Consider the following 23,895-nt stretch of genomic DNA (forward strand, 5'->3'; position numbering starts at 1 on the left):
TACCTGCGTCATCAAAGGCATCGAGTAATTCAACCATTTTTGGTCGATCAATTTCTTCAAGGAATCCACGAAGAACACCAAGATTGTCTGGTCCAAGTTGACAGAGATTTTCCAAAGCTGAAAACACATCAAGTGGCTCATGCAGTCGTTCCAAACTGCCAGCAGGAATGACATCTTTTACTGCAAATTTAAGCTCTTTTAAATCTTCCTCTTTAAACATCCGATGTAGCTCCAAGAGAAAGCCTCGATAGCCAGGCTTGGTTGTGGATACTGCGGTATTAGAACTCGCAGTATCGCTTGGTTTTAGCATTTTCAGAAGTGTCAGTATACTTTCGACTTAGACCTTGATCTATAAGGGATAAGTATACTACAATGCCAAAGGGGATGTTATTGAGGCCTACAGGAAGAAACAATTTATATGAAAACACAGCGGGGGGAAACTTTATGTTCCTGTACTGTCGTCATAACCGTACGCATAAGTCCAACACCTGCTACAAATTGATCCGAATTGAATCGATTGAAATTGATTTGATTCAAATTGAAATAATTTGAAATGATTTTAATTGAATTGAATTGATCTGAATTGATTTGATTTTGAATTTAATTCAATTAAAGTAGAAGTCAAGTCCGTATGTAAACAAACGGTTTGTTTACATTTTGAACTTCACTATTTTTTAAAATACGATGTGCTGTCTGAATATCTAACACTATTTAGGTTCGTTGTGCTTGTAAATTAATATGAACTAGAGTTTATGTTAAGAAAAAATAAGAAACATGCGAAATTTAGGGAATTTTCTCATCAGAGGGCCCACACTTGTTATGAGCAGAACCTATGCGCAGAACGGACTAGTGTAGAACTTCTTTAGACCTGCACACTTCAATGTTTTTTATAAGACCTGCACACAGTGTTTTTATATTCAGTGTTGTTATAGACCAATGCCTTATGCCTAGCGGGGCGAAATTCTTGGTGACTGATTCTTGGGAAATTCTTCTGATCTTTTCTATGAAGTTCTTGCCATTTCTTGGTGACTGATGACTGATTTTCTCTGGGTGAATTGCACAATTTTGATATTCTCTGGGTGAATTGCACATTTACAGGGTATAATATCCACTCTTGTGTTAGATAAAATCCTTCCTTTTTCAGAGTGCTGAGCATCAATGCTGTCCTGGGATCAGCTTTAACTATCTTACATGAATGCATTCCCAAGATATGCGAGGTATGTTGTTGCAATATTCAACATGAACATGCTACCTTAGATTTTCATCATCTGAAAAACTGAAATTACCATTCCAGTCTCAACTGCGAGTGAACCCTCGCGATGACCCAGAGATTCAGATGCTGGTACAACAGAGCCAGGCTGGCAGTATCATTGGACGTGGCGGATCCAAAATTAAGAGTTTAAGAGAGGTAGGTCTGCCTGAAGAATTTGGATAATTGTACTAAAAAGATTGTTGCTATATCCATTTAAACCCTTTTTTGGCCTCCTCTGCCTCAGTCTATGATGCCACCTTCTATAATTGCTTTACCACATCAAAATCTTTTTTGGAATCTTTTAAACTGAGTCATAGCACAACATTACTGTCTGTCCCATAAAATATTTTCAAGGTTTTAACGGCTATTTTATTCTTGAAATAGGCTACAAAGACAAATGTAAAGGTGAGATGCAATTTTTATTTCAATGTGTTGATTTTTGCCACAACTATTAAACATGGGATGTTTAAAATGACTATTAAAATGGATGTTTTTTGTATCTTTGTCTGAAAATTTCTATCGTTTGTTTCAGGTATTCCCTGATTGTCTTCCTGAATCCTCAGAAAGAATTGTGGCCATTCAAGGTACTATTTATATGATGATTTCATTGATTTTTCCCGCCTTTTCTAATGAAATATATTTCAACCATATTTCTCAGGAACACCTGATCACATTGTCGACTGCGTTCAAAATATCTGTGAAACATTACGAGAGGTAAGAGCAAAATGTTTCTAGAAAATATTCCGAAATTGAGAAAGATGACGGAATAATGCTTTGAACGAACCAAACGGCCAGTAAAACAATGGAGTTCACGTTTAAAGTTCCCAATAAAGTTATGAAAATAGATATTAAGACTATGTGAACACGGTAAAGTTTTCAAGCGTTTTCACATTCGTTTTTATGCTAAGCGGTTTCAAACACCCATTCAATGTACAATAAAAGTTTAAGCTATTTTAACATATTAGGCAAATTTTTCTTGGACATATTAGGCAAATTTTAACATATAATTATTAGGCAAATTTTTCTTAGACAAAAACGATTTTGAAAGCGCTCAAAAACGACGCTCGTGTGCGTACACATAATAAAATTTTAGTACAATTCTTTCTCATATCCATCCAGACACCGACCAAAGGCCAGATCAACCTGTACGATCCCAGCCAAGTTGGTTCGTTCCACGGTGATTTCGGCGGTTTCCACCAAGGTGGGGGATTCGGACGTGGGGGCCGAGGACGCGGTGGTAGAGGAGGGCGTGGTAGAGGTGGGGGGAGAGTGTATACTGGACGTAGTGGAAATAGCGGTGGAGGTGGTCCAAACTTTGGACCCGGCCCTATGGAAGGGGGGCCACCCCCTGGAGGAATGTTTGGTGGAGGGCAAATGGTGAGTATATATATATATATATATATATATATATATATATATATATATATATATATATATATAATAATACCCTGCACGAACCTATCCTTCAGTATATGAATATTTTTTGTGAGAGTACAACATATAGTTTATTCAGGTAAATATAAGTAAACAAATATATACTCTTCTAGCCAGGTGATTTTCCTGTGGACAACTTCAACGCGAATCCCGGGGCGCAACAATTTGATCCAAACAGCACCACAACACAAGTTACCATCCCGAAAGATGTAAGATTAACAGTTCTTAACACATCGTAGTCTTTTTCAAAATTCTCATCTCGGATTGACCGAGCTCCTCAGATCAGATCCTAAAAAAAACTTTCATTTTCAGCTGGCTGGGTCTATCATTGGTCCTGGTGGGAACAGAATTAACCGAATCAGGTATAAAGTCGTGCTTTTATCTCCTTTTTTCTTCCAACGGACAGTTGTCTGTAATTTTTTTCCTAAAGTCGCTTTTCATGGTATAATGGGTACATGTTTGCCAAGAATACCTTTTTGATGAATCAGGACAAGAGTTCTTGTAACTGGTTTATGTGCTATAGTATTCAGTATGAGTGATGATGGTTAAAATGTTCTTACCAGGCGCGATACGGGTGCCAACATCAAGATTGACGAACCAATGCCTGGTTCCTACGACCGAATTATAACAATCAGTGGAACACAAGATCAGATCAACCACGGTCAATATTTGATGCAAAAATGGTTTGTATATTTCGCACTTAATTATATAACCTTGTCTACTTTTAAACCTGGTGATGGTTGGTAAGGATTTTGGTAGGCCAATACCTTTGATTATGATTTTCTCTTAAGAAACAATTTTTCCTTGTGACTGCTAGTATTTCACTATCAATGGTCATTCAATGCATGGCATATGACCAAAAATATACCACATTTATTTAAATACTATTTATTTAATCAACATCACATTTATTGAGACAATCAACATCACATTTATTGAGACAAGCAATTCACTTAATTTTACATGTTTTGCAATACATAATACATAAATCACGTGAATTGTATATTTATTCCTTTTGCTGATATTGTGTGACAAAGTGGTTTTTAATGAAAGGGATCTCATTCGTGTTGTATACTTTCAGCGTTCGTGAATATTCTGGCAAGAAGTTTTAAGTTTTGGCCTTCCCATCTCGAACAGTGTAAATAAATGACTTCAAATGAAGAGCTGAAGACGAGAGACCGTTCGTGCTTCGTTTACAAGCACCGATTTTAGTTACCCAGAGTCTTATATAGTTATATTCTCGTCTTTTACTTTATGTATCCATAAGTGAAGTGAATAAACGTGGTGTTACACCTATATGTGTTTCGGAGTGAAGTCTACACGGCCTGCATATCCGCAATAGATTCGCAAAAATGGCGGCGGTGTGCGGAGGGGCGATGTATGAAAAAATTGTAGTGTCGTGCGGAATGGGAGTTAGCCATTACTGCATATTGTTTGAGCCAGAGATATTTCATAAACAACTTTAATTTCATTTAAAATTACATAAAAAGAGTATAATATTTCTTAAAAAAAAGTTTAGAAACCAGAGGTTATTTCCTCAGTCATGAGTAAGTTCCAAGTGGACTGCATAAGTATTCATGTCAAATCGAATGTCATTGTTCCATTTAGTCATAGTTAATATAATGATGTAGTCAAACTAGTATTTAATTTTCCTTTTTCCTTATTATAATTTTCAAGACAGTTAATGATTTTCCATAAAATAACGCATGCAGTACAATCACGTGATCTATATTTACATATTTATAGTATTTAAAGAATATTCACTATTTTCTATGATAAAACTATTTTCTATTCGCCTTAATTTATTGAGCATAAAATACCATACTACATATACTTATACTATAGTATATAGGTAAATTACATGCTTTATGGATAAGGTGGAATAGTGCATTGTTCCGGTCATTAGCTTGAAAGGTGCAGTGGTCACCTTTGGCATTGCTTTAGTTAGGGACAGGAGGGGGTATGAGAGTAGCTCTTGTCAGGGGGGTTGGATTACCTGTAGATGGTAAAGGATTTATATTCTCACGGGCAACAAGGCGTAGGTTGAGGGTGACCGCAAGGGATGGGTCAACTGGAAAGCCTGGTGCTGTTGTAAACTTCTGATCAGTCTCACCTTCCAAGGTTGTTGCTCCAGCTCTCCAGTCGACTTTTTTCTTTTCCCTTTTAAAAGGTACTTGAAGTTTCACACCACCAATTCCACCAATATTCACGTTAACTCGAGAACCGTCATGTAAGCCATATTCAGTGAGTTTCACCCCATGTTTGCCCATCGGTTTCCATGAGTAGATTGCGACTGTCACGACGGCGTTATTAAACGCTTGAGAGACCATTTTGAGGAAATCAACATCGGTTGCTTCTGTGGAACAAGATATAGTTTGACTTTTTTCACCGGGTGCTACGCAGGTGATTTTCATATCAGCTCTCTCGGGAGTAAATTTGACTTGAATTACGCCATTCTTTTCTTTACGCCACTTGTTGATGCCAGATCCGTTTGGTGCATCGCGAATTGCGAAGAATTTAAATTTCTCCTTGATTTTGGGAGGACGCTCAACCGTGACCGGTAGTTTTAGAGGCCACAATAATCCTTTTGGGAATATTTCGTAGCCGTCAACCTGAATGTTGACCTCGCATCTATGGTTATTGTTGTTGATCAGCGTCAGACCGTAGTTCGATCCACTTCTAACTTCGACAAATTCGCCCTCACTTGTGTCAAAATGACGACCGCCTTCAACAGTAACGCTGTAGCCATCTTTCTCGAGACCACCATCTGATCTCGGCTTCAGAGGGTATGTCGAGTCAGCGTCATCAAAGTCATCGACCAATTCAATCAATTTTGGTCTGTCGATTTCTTCAAGAAATCCACGAAGCACATCGAGTTTTTCTGGTCCAAGTAAACTGCGATATTCCAAGTATGAAAACACATCGCGTGGATCGTTCAATCTTTCAATTTCGCCAGACGGAAAGTCTTTCATTGCGAATTTTAAGTCTTTAAAATCTTCAGTTTTCATTTCCCGACTAAGCTCTAAGAGAAAGCCGCGGTAGCCAGGCTTGGTTCGCCTGGTAGTAGGTAGTACGAGTTCAGAATTCAAAATACTTAGCATGTTTTGGTATTACTAAAGTCTTAACAATGTTTCTTGCTGGATATGCTTTTAATCCGAAGCTTTCGTTTTACTAGGGGAAATCCCAGAGGGAAATTCCCTTTTTTTTAAATCAGAAAGAAAAGCATTTTGGGAAGGATCTATTTTGCCAGGGGGGTTGGCTTGAATCCCCAGAAGAAAAAATGATTTTCCGTTCTCACTTCTCACAGGTAACAAGACCTTGGACTTTGGGACAAACAAATCAAGATTGATATGTTATAACAAACGTAGGTACGATTTAATATAACACCGACATTAAAATAGGATTATTCCAAAAGAAAATCATGCAGATATATTGTAAAACTGAATATATCGTGCTAGATATAAAACTGAAACTGTCTACTTCTTTTAAAGTCTGTCACATTACATATGAATGATAATAATCATCGGTCAACTTGACTTTGAAATCAAGGGTGCGTGGTTTGTTTACTTAAGTTAGGGACAGGAGGGGGTATGAGGGTAGCTCTTGTGAGGGGGGTTGGATTACCTGTAGAAGGTAGAGGAGTTACATTCTAATGGGCAACAAGACGTAGGTTGAGGGTTGCGTCAGGGATGCGTCAATTGGGAAACATTTACCGGATGCGTTAATTGGGAAACCTTTACCGCTTCGAAACGTTTGCTTGCTTTCGCCCTCCAAGGTTGTTGCTCCAGCTCTCAATTCGCCTACTTTCTTTGTAGTTGTATTCTTAACACCCGTGCGAAAGTTATCGCCACCGATTCCACCAACATTGACGTTAACTCGCGACCCGTCACGTATGCCATACTCAGTAAGTTTCACCTTTCTCTTCCCCAAAGGTTTGCAGTTGATCATCACGGTCACAGAAGCGTTAAGAAACAATTCAGAGACCATTTCATAGAAATCAACATCGGTTGCTTCTGTGGAACAAGATAGTACTTGAGCTTTTTCGCCGGATGCCACGCAAGTGATTTTCATATCTGCTCTCTCGGGTGTAAATTTGACTTGAATTACGCCATTTTTTTCATTACGCCATTTTTTTCATTACGCCATCTTTTTCATTACGCCACTTGTTGATACCAGATCCGTCTGGTGCATCGTGTATGGCGAAGAATTTAAACTTCTCTCCCACTCTAGACGGCCGCTCTATCGTCGACTTCTGTTTAGGGCTAGCGGATAGTGTCCCCTTTAATTACTTTACCGCGGATAGTGTCCCCCACGTGAAGGTCCAAAACAAAAGTTAATATTTGCTAGAAAATATATTTTATATAAAAAATTTGCTTAGTAAAACATTTTAACTACACAACAACATACTTAACTACATAAAGGAACAAGAATAGCAATAATTTATCTATACATTTAACTACGATTTCAGGACTCGATGAATCTTCTATAAGGGGCATTTTTCTGCGAAATACTAAACGAATGATGTTGTTTGTTTGAAATATGGCTATAAAGCAGTTTTTCTCTCTGAGGGAATTTCCCTTATTTAAATTTAATGAGAATATATCTGTGACATTTGCTTTTACATTTTACATTTTGTGTGTTCTCTTAATTGTCGCTAAGAATACACACGATAAAGAGCGCATCGCATCAAAGGCTTAATCTTATTTCATTATATACAGTTTTCACCTCGCCTAGCCGGGATAACTCGTCCTTCAGTATCATTTCTTTTTAGTTTAAAAATACAATTATTGGGCTCTTGCGCACCCCTGGCGCGGTAACAACTCGAAGTCTAAAACAGCGCAAAATATAAGCTTCTGCCAATGTTTCATGAAAGGTGAACAATTGCTCTTCGAAAAGATGAACAATTCTTAAAGGTCGTCGTCAGTTAATAGTGAGCTTAAGCAAGTGACGTTTTTGACAACACAAACGGCAAGAGTAACATCAAAAGACTGGGTCAAGGATTGTGATTGATGAGAAACAAAAACTTTACTTTCGGTTAACGTACGTGTTGTCAAAAACGTCACTACCTTAAGCTCACTAATAACAATCTTTGTACAGTGCGAAATATAATTTGTTATGATTTATTAGCAGTTATATCGTAGTTCCAAGCATAAATATTTCAAAAACTTCTCATAAAATTCTCATAAAATGACGTAAAACAACTGCCTGAAATAAACAAAAACTGGCCATTAGATCAAGAGGTGGAGAATTTTTTGTTTATTTTAGACAGTGTTGTCATCACCTTTAATGGAAGTTACTCGAAAATCTGGCTTGCACGCTACACCTTGGTTATATTTGAAGTTATTGAAAAGACCACCGTCTATTGTCAGTTTGGTGAACCTTTTTGCTCCATCATGAGAGCTTGATAAATGCTGCTACGCTTCTCATACCCTAGCTGTTGTACAATCGTAAAAACATCGAGCACAAGCGAAGGGTACTCACGCAAAAAGACATTGCTCTCAAGCTTCAGTTGAGTGGGTAACCTTCTCTCGTCCTGATGAGAGTAAGCATTGCGGATAAATCGCAGGAAATCGATCACCTTGTTGGTTTTGTACCTCTTGATTTTTCTCTTCTTTCGATTCATTGTCATACGATTAAACAACTCACGGCATTCTATATTCCAAGTAGTAACAGAAACCTGTCTACCAGTTGTTGTCGTTTGCAACCTTTGCTCTAAGGTCGAGCCAGTGGGAAAAACAGCCTCTGGTTGAGAACCAACCGCTTTAAGGAACTCGATCTTTTTTCTGGTGCTCCACAGGAAAGGATGCTGGTGAAGAAATTCGGCTGGTGTACGCTTGGATGGGTTTTTGTTAAGAAGCTGGTGAAGAAAACTGCTCGCTTCCTGTTGTAATACTTGGTCAGAACGAATTTGCATATCTACGATTCTTTTCTCGATGACGTGAGAGGGCTCCATCCTTTCGGTCGCAAAAGGATGTTTGCCTGCAGTCAGAAGATAATAAAGTACAAGACCCAACGAAAACAAATCTGTCTGTTCGTTATGATCTGTTGTCACCATGCTGATGAGCTCTGGTGCCATCCAACAACGCGTGCCCGGGGCCATGGCAATACCACTCCCTAAAGTCATCGTCGATGAAGTAAATAACTTCTTCGTCAGCCCAAAGTCGGCAATTTTGAATTGCAAACTCGGCTCAACTGTGTACAATATATTACCGGGCTTGATGTCACGATGGATGAAATTTTTTCTGTGAAGAAATTCCACCCCGCGAATGATATCACGAACCGCACTCATGATCGATTCATTTCCCTTTTCTTCGAGTACTGTTGAATTATTAGTTATGAACTGTTCAAGGTCACCATTCATCAATTCCAGGCAAAGATACTGGAAATTCGCGTCATCGGAATCTTCAACTCCATAGTACTTCACGACGTTCGTGGATTCGTTGGAAAGTAAAATCAATGTTTTCACCTCGCGATTGATTTCATTTCGATTAACTTTTGCCTTCTCGATTCGTTTCAACGCAAAACAGCGACAGTACATCTTGCCACCTTCATCGAGGTTCTCATCTTTGATCGCGAGAAATACAGAGCTGAAGGCGCCAGACCCGATTGGCTGGTCGTTGAAATATCGGAATTTTCCGACAACAGTGACATTATCTACTGTTCCTGTGGTTGCTGCAAGATCTTGTGCACTTTGAAGATGACGTTTTGGACAGCTAGACGTTAGTTGACGTTTAAACGAGTTTCCACTTCTTCGAGCCCCATACATGAGCAGTTTTTCGATGATTATTTTAGAGAAAATTGGCCGAATGCTGTAACATTTGTAGGCAATATCTAAAGGCGTCAGTCCGTTTGTATCGAGAGAGTTTATGTCGACTCCTTTTTGACAAAGCATGTCCAAACACTTGATTAGTGCTGAGAGAGCTGAGTTGTCGCGATTCAATTCGGGAATATTTGGATGAAAGTTCAACAACGTATGCAACACTTCTTTTTTTAGATGTTTTGTGCAAAAGGGAGTATCAATTATGCTCTCAAGTAACGAGACCAATCCATATGTAAATTTCCAGAAAAGAATCTGTTCTACCGACAGAATTGGATCAAACCATTCGTAAGAGGAGATTTTGATGCTTGAGAGGACAACATCAAAGATATATTCACCACCAATGTCTGGAATTTCAATCGCGTACCAGAGTTCAGTACACCTTTGAAGTAACTCAATAAAGGGCGTCAATTCACGCACTTTTACCGGTTTTGGATTCACCCTTTCCAGAAATTTTGCAACTGTGATCAACTCTCGATATTTGGTCACGTTGATTTTCGAGAAAGCTTGTGTTATGATTGCTTTTACGATGAACATCAGTGGCGTTTCGTCCAAGTCATTTCTAACGTGGCAGACATCGCATTTTTCGACCAGAAATTCGAACACGTCTGCGTTGAAAGCATAGTGCAGAGGTAGTTGGCCTCCGTTGTTTGGAAGACGTAATTTTGCCCCAAAATCTAAAAGCAACTGTCCGATTTCTATTTGACTTTCAGCATATCGTGTTTCAGATGTTGACAATGCCCATTCGTGCATCGCTGTATCGCCAAACTCGTCTTGTGCGTTTACCAAATGAGATAGCTCGACGACAGACAGTTCTTCTTTCAACATTTCTAAGAAAGCTATTCTGTCCTTTACAGCCCATTCAATTTCTCCAATTCTATCGTTTTCAAACACCAAATCGCCATCGCTGTCTTTTTTTGCACGCAGCCTTCCAGCGAGTACGTGTAATATATTTTGACCGTTAATATTCGTTTTCAACGCCAATTCTTTACCTTTTGCTTTCAACAGTAATCGAACAAGATGCGATGTTTCTGGTATAGCAGCGAGATAATGAAACGCAGTGTTTTCAATATTGTCATCGCACGCGAAATTTAAGACATTGTCCTCGATCAACTGACAAGCTTTTATCAGTAGCATTTCACAGTACTTGCCATCCTCCCGACTAGGAAATGAATTTGGATTTGAATATCGATAGGCCGGTGACGTCCGTACAAATTCATGGCCCTCAACCCCAACGAAATCTTCGAGTGTAACTCCAACTCGTTTACTGAATTCGTGGCATAGACTCTCAGCAGAAAGACACATATTTTGCTGATGAATGATAATCAAAAGTCTGTCGGCTGCTGCTTCGTAAAATGCTTCCATGTCTTGTTTGTTGATCAGTGCGTATGATAATAATGACTGTGATGTTCCCACGTTCGCATGATACACTGTGTCGGATAATAGTAGCAGCAGATAGTTCTTTGTTCGGCTTTGCCGAGAAACGTTTAGTCACAGACTGTTTTGTGTTTCACAACATACTTTGACCATATCAATATGCTTTACAGTTCACACCCACTCATGTCGCATTTCCGCGTTACTCGCCTCCTTTGCTGCTATATACGGTAATTTACCCCAACCTCGTACCCAGGGTCTTTTCTCTTTGCTCACTCTCTGTGCTCACTCTGGGGGAGCACCCGCTGAGAAAAGATCTTTCCCGCAGTGCTTTCCCCCCACTGTGCCCCCAGGAAAGCCTACAAAAGACCCTGGGTACGAGGTTGAATTTACCCTAGGATTTCATTTATCCTACGAAATTCATGCACACGGTGAATAGAGCTTTTTCATAATGACGTCAAGCGCGGAAAGACTGATCTTACACGAAGTTTGGTTGGCTCGATAATTTTGTGGAGCCAATCAAATTTCATGTAACATCAGACTTTCCGCGTTTGACGTCATTATAAGACTCAGTTTGAAAATCCATTCAACTTCAACACCTCGGATGTATGTGTCCAAGTCAAGATTGATATGTTATTACAAACATAGGCACGATTTAATAAAACCTCGAATTCTTCACATTGACAAAAGGATTATTCTACAAGCAAATCATACAGATATATTGTAAAACTGAATATATCGTGCTAGATATAAAACTGTAACTGTCCACTTCTTTTAAAGTCTGTCATATTACATATGAATGATATAATCATCGGTCAACCTGACTTTCAATGCGTGGTTTGTTTACTTTAGTTAGGGACAGGAGGGGGTATGAGGGTAGCTCTTGTCAGGGGGGTTGGATTACCTGTAGAAGGTAACGGAATTACATTCTCACGAGCAACAAGGCGTAGGTTGAGGATCGATGCCCGGGAGGGATCAGTTGGGAATTTCAGTTCCTTCCGAAACTTCTGATCACTCTTGCCTTCCAAGGTTGTCGCCCCAGCCCTCCACACGCCGTCCGCCTTTGGCTTTGAAGTTGCACTCTGATCAGCCGTCCAGTCGGCGTTTTTCTTTGAAGTTGCATCGCCCTTATTTAGGCCAACCACCCTACGAACTCTTGGATCACCGCCACCGACCCCACCAACATTGACGATAACTCTAGACCCGTCACGTACGCCATACCAAGTAAGTTTCACCCCGCGCTTTCCCAACGGTTTCCAAGAGTTGATCATTACCGTCACGACGGCGTTATCGAAAACTCGAGCGACCATTTCAAGAAAAGCAACATCAGTAGCTTTTGTGGAACAAGAAACTGTTCGGGTTTCTAAGCCGGGTGCTACGCAAGTGATTTTCATACCAGCTCTCTCGGGTGTAAATTTCACTTCAATTACGCCATTCTCATGTTTACGCCAGCCGTTAATACCAGATCCGTCTGGTGCATCACGTATGGCGAAGAATTTAAACTTCTCTTCAATCCTTGACGGCCGCTCTATCGTGTATATTTGTTTTGGTGCAAAAATCAATCCGTTTGGAAACATTTCGTAGCCGTCAATCTGAATGTTGATCAGGCATCGGTGGGTGTTGTTGTTGATCAACGTCAGGCTGTAGTTTGATCCACTTCTAACTTCAACGAATTCGCCTTGACTTGTATCAAAATGACGGCCGCCTTCAACAGAAACGCTGTAGCCATCTTTCTCGAGACGGTTATCTGATCTTGGCTTCAAAGGAAATTTTGTACCTGCGTCATCAAAGTCATCGAGCAAATCAACCATTTTTGGTCGATCAATTTCTTCAAGGAATCCACGAAGCTCGTCAAATTTATCTGGTCCAAGCAGACCGCGATCTTCCAGAGCTGAAAACACATCAAGTGGCTCATGCAGTCCTTCCAAACTGCGAGCAGGAATGACATCTTTTAATGCAAATTTAAATTCTTTTAAATCTTTCTCTTTGAACATCCGATTTAACCCCAAGAGAAAGCCTCTATAGCCAGGCTTGCTTGTGGATACTGCGGTATTAGAACTCGCAGTATCGCTTGGTTTTAGCATTTTCAGAAGTGTCAGTATACTTTCGATATAGACCTTGAACTATAAGGGGAATACCGAAGATAAGTCTGGTGCAATGCCAAAGAGGATGTTATTACGGCTTTATGTTCCTGTACTGACGTCATAACCGTACTTATAAGTCCAATATTCGTTTATTTTTCCAATATCTTAGCAATGTTAGTTGCAACTCTAGTTACGAACATTTCCAGAACTCCTTAGTAAGACCTGCACACTTCAGTGTTTTTTTATAAGACCTGCACACTTCAGTGTCTTTTTATAAGACCTGCACACTTCAGTGTTTTTATAGACCAATGCCTAGCTGAGCGAAATTCCTGGTTGACTGATTCTTGGGAAATTCTTGTCATTTCTTGATTCTCGATGTCTGATCTCTATTTTGATATCTATAATGTCTGGAGCAGTAAACTAAATCTGGAGAAGGACTTTAAAACAAAATGGCGGTCCAGTCAAAAGCAGAAATAAATTTACGACGATTACTCGCTCAATGCGAAACAATGGCCAATGAAATAAAATCAACTGATGGGAAACTTAACTGGAGACTTGAGAAAGTAAGCTGTCGTTTTGGATGGATTTTATTTAGCCTGATCTTGCAATCTGTTCTATATTTCTGCCAATTTTTCGAATTACTATTCATTTAATAACATAATTTTCTTTTTAAAATAGTATGTCAAAGCTCTTCAGAAACAAATTGTGGACTTAGGAAAGTTGCCCAGGTAAATATGATATTTACGGGCTGTAGAATATAAGGTTGGTTGATTGATTGTAGAATGATTTTAGATTGATTTTTTACTGCTGGGCTGTTCATAATCATAAGGCTATTTAATAAATTGTGAAACTTTCTCTAAATAAAGCTATTCTCAGAATTTTCCTGCCCATAAGAATTTACAACAAAATGAGGATGTGATAATGTGCAAATGTTAAGTTTACCTCAGAAGGCAAAACAAAATTCACCTGAAAATGAAGCAAAATGAGCAATTTCAAAGATTTTTTTTCTGATTTTGGTTGAAGAGTGTCTTCATATCTGATAGGTCAATACACCAATTGTGTGTATAACCATCCAGGATAATGAGATTAGCTGGTTTTTGCTGTTGTTAAGTGATTATCTTTCCTTTCTAGTAAACCAAGCACAGAGGTTATGAAAGAATACACTAGAAGAATCGAATTTTTGAAAAATACCATTGACACAGAAAAATTGGTATGCTGAAGTCATAATAGACAAATACTTATACTTTCACTCGTATGCTGCAGACTTGCAGAACCGATTGGACATTGACTTGCAAAACCCATTTGTAGAAATAGAAAATTGAGGTCATAAAGTTACACCTGGCATACATCAATTTATCCCAAGGTCACTCAACTTAATTAACAGAGCAAAAACCTTAATTAGAGTTACATGTACTAGCTAGCTAACTGAGTCTGTTAGACAGTAATATTTAGGTAGTACATTTTGCACTTGAATTGAAACCTCTGGCCTAGTACAAAATAGTACCTAATAATTGTACATTTGTACTCCCACATTGCTGGACATTCTGTGGTGTATGTTGCCGAAGTAAATGTTGCAAAGTACAAAACAATTGATCTGGGAAAAAAATAATTTTTTTTGAGCATCCTGAGATTATTAAGTACATTATCCAGGCTGCCTTGTTGTCAATTTTAATAACAAAATGTTTTGGATGAATAACTCATTAAGTGTTTTAAATCCATATTTACAGAATTCTGTGTACGAGAAGACGCTTGCCAGCCAACAAATTGCTCCTCCGCATATCACAACAGACACAACACATGTCACACCATTGAAGGTCAGGCAGATTCATCAGAAAGCTAAAACACGCTATGAGAATGAGGCAAGGAATGAGCTCTTGGGTGAAGGTATTTGTCTTTGGGATATTTTGCTTGCATCAGATGCTCATCATGAAACAACTAACACCAACACCCTGGCATTTGACAACCTGATGAATTAGAAATAATATTTTTCAGAGGCATTTTAAATCTCTGAACATGATTTATTTTTCCTTTGTTTAAAGGTGTAGATGCACAATTACGAAATAGAAAATCTACGAGGTAAGTTTTTCAGTTCTTTATGCATGGTCAAAATATTGGAATATCCTGGGAGTTGTACCTCTTCCCAAAGTTCAAATAGTCATGCTACCGTACTCCCCCGGATCCAGTTCATATGAACATCCCCACAGAGAGGGCATAACACATAAACAGATTGTATCAAAAATGATTGTATGAGAAAAGTGTATCTGGTATTTTTTATGTATCAGGTCATTTGTTTTATTCAAAGTTGAATTGGATCATATCTAATTGTTAATATAATTTTGTATTTTTCTGCAGGAACGTTAACACGGACGAAGGTCTCGACGCTGTCCTAGAACATCATCAAAACATGCAGGAAAAAATCGCAGAGGAAATGATTCAAATGGCTCAGAATTTAAAGCACAACTCTCTGGTTGCCAACAATATCATCAAGAAGGATAATAAGGTAAGCCTGGTTTAAAATTTTCTAGCTTCCTTGCCTTGAGGACGAAAATAATTCCTTGAAACCCGGAATGTAGTCTTGATCAAAAATGAAAAGAAAAACAAGTTTCATTTTGAAATCACAGTAGACTATATTTTTGTTTACTCTTTTCCGTCTTACCCATACTATAGTCTCATACTAGTTTTTAATTTACTAAACCTCTAAATTTTTAAGATAAACCTAAATTTCTTTCTGTTGTATTTTTCTCCTTTTTGGTTGGTTAGTTTTTGGTATCAAGCAAGTCTTCTTATAATTCATCTAAAGCCCTTGAAATGGCTAAAAATTACATTGCCAAAAAATTACTTTTTCAGCTCTGCAAGCATTTCCATATTTCTTCTGAATGCTTTTCTGTTTATATGATGCCATTTACATTTGTTAAAAGCACATAAACTTAGTCACAATTTTCACTTTTATTTAAAATAAGATTTGAGCCATTTTCACCTCACCATCTCACTAGGCTTTGGAAAACGCCACAAATCTTGCGGACTCAAACTTCACAAAACTCAAACATGAAAGCGAAAGACTTGAAGAAATCACAAACAGACCTTGTTCATTGTGGGTTTGGACAATGTTAGCTTGTGTTTGCATCGTGTTCATCATGATGATTATATTTATCAGGTTCTTTCCAAAACGTTACTCAGCCAGCAGCTGACAAATTATAGAAATTTAAAGATTATGTAAAGTCTCTTCTGGGGATATTTTCTATTCATAACAAACTAAATTTTTAATATTTTAAATTTGAAATAGACATTTTAAAATAATTCAGTAACTCAGAATAACAACACTACAATATGAATTCGTATTTTACCTAAGCCATATCACTATCACTTCAAGAAACACAGATTAACTAGATTGATTTCCGAAATATCGCCTATTCTTCCATTCAAACCTTTAGCCTAATTATTCAGTTGAAAAAGCATTGGACAAGAAAACCAAAGGTCGTAGGTTCGATTTCCACCGTACTCAAGTTGATCTTTCAGTTAATTTTTCAGCTTTTGGTGGCTCAGAGTAGTATCATCACAATACATATACCTGAATCAATCAAGTTCATCATCACTAACATTCCAACAGTAGCATCTTCACTGTGTAAATTTGAATTCAATTAAAATCAGGCCGGAATCTTGCCTAGTTTGTTACGAACTGAAGATATTCGCAGAATGATCGAATTTTACATCATCCTAAATCAAATAATTTATACGTATATAATGGTAATAACCCCATTAATAAATTATAAAGATTATGGCGTTATTAAATCATTGTCTTCTGTGTGATTGCGCACTGCACTAGTTTGGTTTGAGTTGAAAAATTTAACATTCTGTCTAGTTGATGGTAGAACTAATAGTCGGTGAGGTTGTCCTGATTTTGGACACCTAAGTGAAAATGATGTTGGTTGCATACAACTAGTTACTTTAGGCAAACAGCATATTTGCATTATCATATCATATTTGCATTTGCATTATCCACAACTGACATGAATTTTTCATTCGGAATCTCTATATAAATATATATATTATATATATATATATATATATGTGAGTTTTATACTATAAATTTTGAGAGCGTTCAGACAGAAAATGCTTCATCCTTGTGAGGGGGGGGGGGGCGGTGTGCTGTTAGCGATCTTCAAAGCTAAAATAAACTATAACAAAATGTTGGGTTTATATGTTTAATTATTTGTAATTAGTGAATATATATGTATTTACAAGTTTTGGAAATGTGTCCGTAAGAAAATTTGTGCAATTGTGTATGTGTACCTAAAAAAAATCGTAAATTACAGAAATTCTAGTTCAAAGTAACTCAAAATTTTGAATTGCAATATTTTTAAAGAAGCGTTCTCGGTAAGCTCGAGCATGCGCACTACGCACTATATACATTCCCCTAACCCGCAACAATATCTCCCCTAAGATTATTTTAAATTAAAATTCTTAATGTATATTTTTTGTGTTTTTGAATATCCAAATAAAATAAAAAAATGTAGGCTGACATTGCAAGATTTCTAATGGTATTTCTTACTCTTCGATTTCCGTTTCTTTTCTGAGGTCTTTTTTGATTTTGGACTGAGTGGGAACGCGTTTTTTACTTTTCGTTTATTCTTTTGGTGTTTACCCGATCCACCCAATCCATCATTTGACACTTTCTTCTTCAGATATCTCTCCTGTTTTCTTTTCTTCTTCGACTTTTCAGTGAGTTTTCCGTTGTCTTTTTTTTTCATTTTGTATTTTCTTTTATACCTTTTTCCCTCATCCACTTTGTCGTCTGGTGCCAAAAGGCTGTGGCTCTCTCCACGCAATTTCTCATCATATTCTACAGGCTTGAGTTGCTGGAGATACGAATGACCCTCGATGAAATCCCTAAAAGCTTGGTTTTTACCATTATTTTCATTCTGGTCATTGGTCTTCATCTCTGACGGTGGTTTAACATTAACATTCCTCTTCGCGTACGATTCCTTCGTTTCTTCCTCGGGTCTCTTCGGAGACGGTCGTAGTTTTAGTTTTTTCAAAGGTTGACGGTTCGGCGGGAAAACATTGCTGTAACCTGGGCTGTGATTCTGTGTCGAATCGTCCGTGGCTACAGGGCATTTGGGTGGACATTCTGAAAGGTTTGAGGTTTGGGGACATTTTGGTGAGCATTTCGGTTGTGGTGTTGTGTATAACTCCTGGGTTGTTGCGATCTCTGATTTCACTAACTGCAGCTCGTTTCTTCTGGATGTTTTTGCTTTGTATAACCTATCCAACTCTTCACGAAGTTTTTGAATTTGCAGCTCCCATTCCGAGGGAGATGAGACGTCTTTCGAGTCAAAATTTGGTTGCTCACTCTCTCTTGCTTCCAGAACAGGCTCATCGACTTCCTTTGGCAATGTCTTGTCACTGTTTACAGGGTCAAGCAAGTCCTCGGGGATGCCATCATCCATATTTTGTCTTGCAACAGTATTGAAAACACTGCCAGCATCTCCAGCTCCGTCACGGCTATCATGGTTTCCATCTTCAGCCTCACCATCATTTCCGGTCATCAGTTGAAAATCAAGACCGTTCTCTTCGTTAAACTTTTCCTGCATTTCGTGGATCTTAAAAACACCATCATCTACTCCAGGTGTATCAAGATGACTCGTAGGGCTGGGTAGTTCTTCTGGAGGATTCTCTTCATGAATATGTTTTCCTTCATCATTGTTTGAGGTCATCGACCCCAATTCCCAATCTTCGCTCAATTTTTTATCAACATTAATTTCTTCTGTATTAGGGATGTATGGCAATTCGTGTGGAAGATTCTCTTCCATATTCTGAAGATATGCATATGAATCACGCATCTCCCAGGCATCACTTTCAATTCTTTCAACAAAACCTTCATCGACTTCTTGGCCAAGATAAACTTGAGTAACCGGACTTTGCAACGCTGCGGTTTTTACTTCATCTTCCCCCTCAGGGCGAAGATCGTCTTGAGCGGTTTCTTTTTCCGAGATCAAGGTATCCTTTTCATAACGTTCCGATTCCCAATTTGTTCCCGATTGTTCATAAATATCCTCTCCTTTATCAACTGTTTCTGGCTGAAGTCCGTTATCTTCCTTTGATTCCCGTTCTCTTATCTCAATCTCTGCTTGTGTTTTCTTCAATTTCTCAAATTCCTCTTGCAAACTTTTTCTCAATTCCTCCTCAAAGTGTTTCTTCAAATCATCGAACTGTGTCTGCTGATGCTTCATGTCATTCCATAATCCACCGATTTCCATTTCGCTTTCAGATCTTTGGCTTTGCTTGAAATGTTTTTTAAATTCTCTGTACTGCTCCTTCATTCTACTCCATTCCTCCATCATCTGTTTTTGCATCAGCTGGTGCTGTTTTTTCCTGTATTCAAATTGTTGTTGTTGCAGCTTCAAATTTTGCCATTCTCGTGATATGAACATGCCGTAATTCAATTTCTCGTTTTCCAATTTGCCTTCTGAATCATTTGAGTTTTCATTGGTTTTGGATAACTTTGATTCTTCGTTGGTCTTTTCTTTGATGTGTTGCTCAAGTTCAGGATTTAATTTGTCACTAACATGATCGCGGTCACCGTTACCATCACTGTCCTGATTATTGGGACTATCATGATCATGGTCATTCGCTTCATACTCATTTTCATTGTGATTATTGGTTACCTTATCCGGATCATAGTTGTCACGATAATCGTTGGGATTATCACTATAAGTGTCGCGGTCATCATCTTCATCATCATCTTCATAATCATCTTCATCACCATCACCACCTTCATCTTCATCTTCGTCATTATCTTCATCACCATCTTCATCACCATCTTCATCACCATCTTCATCACCATCTTCATCACCATCTTCATCGTCATCATCATCGTCGTCATCATCATCGTCGTCATCATCATCTTCATCACCATGATAATCATCATCTTTGCCATCATGATCAATATCATCACTGTTAACATTATTGATATCATCATGATGTTCATGATAATCATAGTCATCGCTGATATCATCATGTTCGTCATCGTGGTAATCGTACTCATCATCGTCAGTCCAGTTCTCGTGTAATTCCTGTCTGCCACCATTTTCACTTTTCACATTTTCGGAGTCTTCACGACTTTCGACATTCTCAGAATCCTCACGTGCGCCACTCCGTGAAGCCCTTTCACTCCTTGACCACGTCTTCTGAACGCTGCCATCCTCGCAATAAAGATACGACACAGATTCCTCGATGTCGTCTGTGGACACATTCAGTTTGGCTAAATCGTCTGCCTTGTATTTCGGCGTTGGCATCACGCGTTCAACAGTTTCGCGAATATACGTCACTCCACGTGGAAGAGTGAAGCCCCAATATTCGTTGACTTTTCTTTCGTTTAACTTTAGAACGCATTTCTGACTCTCTTCTTCTTCTTTGTCCTCCAAAGGTGTGGCCTCTATACTATCATTCTGGATGAAATAATTTGAGCTCAATTCTTGTACATCTACGTTGTTAGCTTGACTGGACATCCCATTCTCGGAACTCTTATCCTCCTTGTGAAAGTTACCGGAATTTCCATCTTCCTTCTGGGAATCCGCGGAATCCTCCTCTGCATTCTCAAGATTTCGTTGTTCCTCGCTGTTCGTTTGTTCTGGTGTTTCTGCAGTCCCGATGGATGCGTGATTAACTTCATCCTCTCGTACTATTCGCAAGAGTTCGTTTCCATGGAGACGGTACGATGTGAATTTTCTGTTCTCCCCGAATGTTTCCAACTTTCCATTCTTCAATACTTCATGGGAGATGACGTCATCGGGATGAACTTTCGAAAGACTGACGTAAACTGACGTGACAGCCGCAGTTTTTTCATCGTAGGTCAACAAAATGGGTGATCTATGCCCTTCCTTCCACGGGTTTTTCAAAAGCTGTTCAACGATATCCGAGACATCTTCGTCGTACGGTAATGGTTCATTGCCTTTAGCAATGTCCCCAACTGATCCCTCGTCATCCTCGACTGTACTTATGGATCCATCTTCTTTCGTTTTGACCACCTGGACTTTGACGACGAACTTCTCAACGATCGTATCTCGTGGAAATCTGTAATAGATCTGTTCCTCGTTTCTACGAAATTGAGTGAGAAGTGTTTCATAATTGCTGATCGGGTATTGATGTGCTGATACTGTGTGCCGGTAAATTTTTCTAGTGTGTTGATCGAACACGTGACTTTCACCTGGAACAAGAGTCCATAGAGGGACCTCTTGCTGTGGTTGAAGTACCTTTACGTCTTCCTTCTGTGTCTCTTCCTCATTTGCATGTATATTCTCTGTTTTGTATTCGCCAGATTTATCATCATTTACTTCACCCTGATATTTATCTTCAAATTCCCCAACATCATATTCGCCTTCGTGCAGATTTTCCTCACTTGATTGATTTTCATTACTTAAACGTTCATCCTCAAATTCACCATTTTTATTCTTCAGTTCATCTGATTTACAATCACCAGAGTTTTCCTCAATTTTTGAGCCTTTATCCAATTCATCAGTATTTCCTTCCCCAGATTTGCCTTTATTCTGTTCCCGCACTTCCAGTTTACCATTCTCTAACACAACTGCTTCGTAGGTCAATGGTTTTGCATCGCTTTCACCACCTTCCCCACCAAGTTCGACAAAAGTCACCCTAAGTTGTCCATCTATCGTGCGACGTGTGATCTTCCCGTTGGGTAATAATGCAAAGAAATTTACCGGTTTTGGCGAATTGTTTATCACTGACACCTCGAAGCCGCTGTTTACCTTGAGACATTCTGTTTTTAATGACATAACAAATATACCTCCTGGACTTAATTCAATCTCTCGGAACCCGTCGTAAAAGAAGCCGTAGAGAACATGTTCTATGCTGTCCTTGTTTTCGTGCGCAATTATCAATTCCCCATTCTGTTCCAGGACTTCCAGAGACGACCAGTCCGATTCTCGCTCTGCCAAAACCCCCGAAGGGCTTGTTGTTTTTTCAGATCCTTTATTTGGTATTTCGTCGTCCATTCGCAATGTATCGTCGCCACTCGCTATCATCTCGGAGGACACTCCGATCGGGTCATCTTCTTCTGTTTTGTCATTCTGGATATCCTCTTCTTGGACTGTCTTCGCCAAACGCAGATGTCGCCAAAATAGATTTTCTTCAAGATTTTGATTTCCAGCGTGGACTGCCGGTTCAGAGCGTTGCATATCTTCCGCATTTGAGGACGAAGTGTCGTCAGCACTCGCAAAATCTCCCTTCGCTTTCGGTTCCTGTGATTCTACATCATCGCTTGATTCTTCACTTCGAATGCTTTCTTCAATTTCTGTGCGTTTTAAACTAGTTTGACCGACGTTTTCGTCACTTTCTTTACTTGGAACATCTGATTTCTCTATACTCTCTACTGTTTCCTCGCTGTGAGAAACACCCGCCGTATCCTCAGCTGTACTGGTTTTACTGCCACAATCCTGTCTATCCATGCAGACATCTTCTTTAGAGCCCTCGTCTCCCTCTCTGTGTCTGTTACTCCAGCGATCTTTGAAATATTTCCAAGTATTCGGTACGATTTCCGCTTTCTTTTCCACGTTCTCGTTTCTCCACAAATCTGCAAGACGTTTCTCTCTGAAATACACGGCCTCCAAGTACTGCAACTCTTTCTTTAACATCCCTACCACGTAGCTCATGTTCATTTTGTCATCCTTCCTTAGTTTATCGACCTGCGCTCTGCGATACCACGACATAACCTTCATTAGATCGAGTTGTTTCTGAATATCGTTGTATGCCTTCTTCAGCTTGTAGTTTTCCAAAGACAAATGCTTGTGTGCTTCCTTTAAGCCCGGTAAATTTCCGGAAAGTTTCACACCGTCTATTCCATCCTGAGGTTTCTCGTTGCGGTACAGAGATTTCCACTTCTGAATTTTTCCTTCGAGTTCGGAGCTTTCGTTTTGGTCATTCTCCTCATCCGATGGAGCCGTGGTCGGTGAGTTTGGACTCATTTCACCGGGAACTTTGAGACCCGGATTTTTTACCACCAGAAGACTAGTTGCTATTCCAACACCTAGAAAGGGTGCGGTTATGAATTATATCAATTTTTTATGACAATGGGCGATCAGAAATATGTGAAAGTAATTTGAATATGCAGACGGATAATTTCATGTATTTTGATGGAAAGATGATAAAATCATTATCAATACCAAAGGTTTTTTGCAATATAGGAATATTCTAAAAAATTTTCGAAAATTCGTGAATACTCTGCGTATTTCAATATTTTTTGGCATTATTTAATACACTTGGAAAAAGTATCCCGACTTAAGCAAATTTTGAAGTTGGCAAACTTTAAGATGCTTTTTCCAAGGTACTGATTAATTTTTCTTGTTCAAAATTCGTGTGTCATGCATCAGGAAGACTAAAGTCAACGTACCATGTCCAATTACAAAACCAAGAACCGTTGTTAAACAGAATAACGCAACCATTGTGGGAAAGTCGAAATGGAACTCTGCACCGATGATATTGCTATCATCGCTATCTTGATTATCTTCATCATCATCATCATCATCATCATCATCATCATCATCATCATCATCATCATCATCATCATCATCATCATCATCATCATCATCATCATCATCATCATATCATCATCATTATCATTATCATTATCATTATCATTATCATTATCATTATCATTATCATTATCATCATCATTATCATCATCATCATCATCATCATTATCATCATTATCATCATCATTATCACTTCCATCATCAGCATTATTATCTTCAGCTATCCGTGTTTCGTTTTCCAACAGCAGCTTCCTCTTATTCTCATCGATGACATCAAAGCTACAAGTTGAAGAGGTGTCCGAGAGGGAATCGGTCTTTGGCACGTCAGCATCGGGGATCCGAATGAAATCGACATCATCTTTATCGAAACTTCCCGCTTCCACGCGA

At 38.8% G+C, this 23,895-nt stretch overlaps 4 protein-coding genes across 4 annotated transcripts; 1 reads left to right on the forward strand and 3 right to left on the reverse strand.

The window, feature by feature from the left end:
* Positions 1-7,692: 7,692 nt before the first annotated feature.
* Positions 7,693-11,091, reverse strand: LOC114522665. Its single transcript, XM_028543402.1, has one exon. It carries the CDS (start codon positions 10,866-10,868, stop codon positions 8,052-8,054), a length of 2,817 nt encoding a protein of 938 aa, XP_028399203.1. The 5' UTR covers positions 10,869-11,091; the 3' UTR covers positions 7,693-8,051.
* Positions 11,092-11,526: 435 nt separating this feature from the next.
* Positions 11,527-13,035, reverse strand: LOC114522594. The gene has a single exon (XM_028543327.1). It carries the CDS (start codon positions 12,959-12,961, stop codon positions 11,726-11,728), a length of 1,236 nt encoding a protein of 411 aa, XP_028399128.1. The 5' UTR covers positions 12,962-13,035; the 3' UTR covers positions 11,527-11,725.
* A 365-nt stretch (positions 13,036-13,400) lies between these two features.
* Positions 13,401-17,010, forward strand: LOC114522464 (vesicle transport protein USE1-like). The gene is made up of 7 exons (XM_028543150.1): positions 13,401-13,524; positions 13,640-13,689; positions 14,093-14,171; positions 14,689-14,845; positions 15,001-15,037; positions 15,314-15,461; positions 15,955-17,010. Exons 1-7 carry the CDS (start codon positions 13,411-13,413, stop codon positions 16,147-16,149), a joined length of 780 nt encoding a protein of 259 aa, XP_028398951.1. The 5' UTR covers positions 13,401-13,410; the 3' UTR covers positions 16,150-17,010.
* Positions 17,011-17,155: 145 nt separating this feature from the next.
* On the reverse strand, positions 17,156-23,550 carry LOC114522727. The gene is made up of 2 exons (XM_028543469.1): positions 23,367-23,550; positions 17,156-23,003 (listed from the first exon to the last, which is right to left on the reverse strand). The coding sequence occupies exons 1-2, from the start codon at positions 23,416-23,418 to the stop codon at positions 17,494-17,496; spliced, it is 5,562 nt and encodes a 1,853-aa protein (XP_028399270.1). The 5' UTR covers positions 23,419-23,550; the 3' UTR covers positions 17,156-17,493.
* Between the last annotated feature and the right edge of the window lie 345 nt (positions 23,551-23,895).

Source organism: Dendronephthya gigantea, unplaced genomic scaffold (assembly GCF_004324835.1).
Source record: "Dendronephthya gigantea isolate DGI-Jeju-01 unplaced genomic scaffold, DenGig_1.0 000023F, whole genome shotgun sequence".
NCBI classification, from domain to species: domain Eukaryota; kingdom Metazoa; phylum Cnidaria; class Anthozoa; order Malacalcyonacea; family Nephtheidae; genus Dendronephthya; species Dendronephthya gigantea.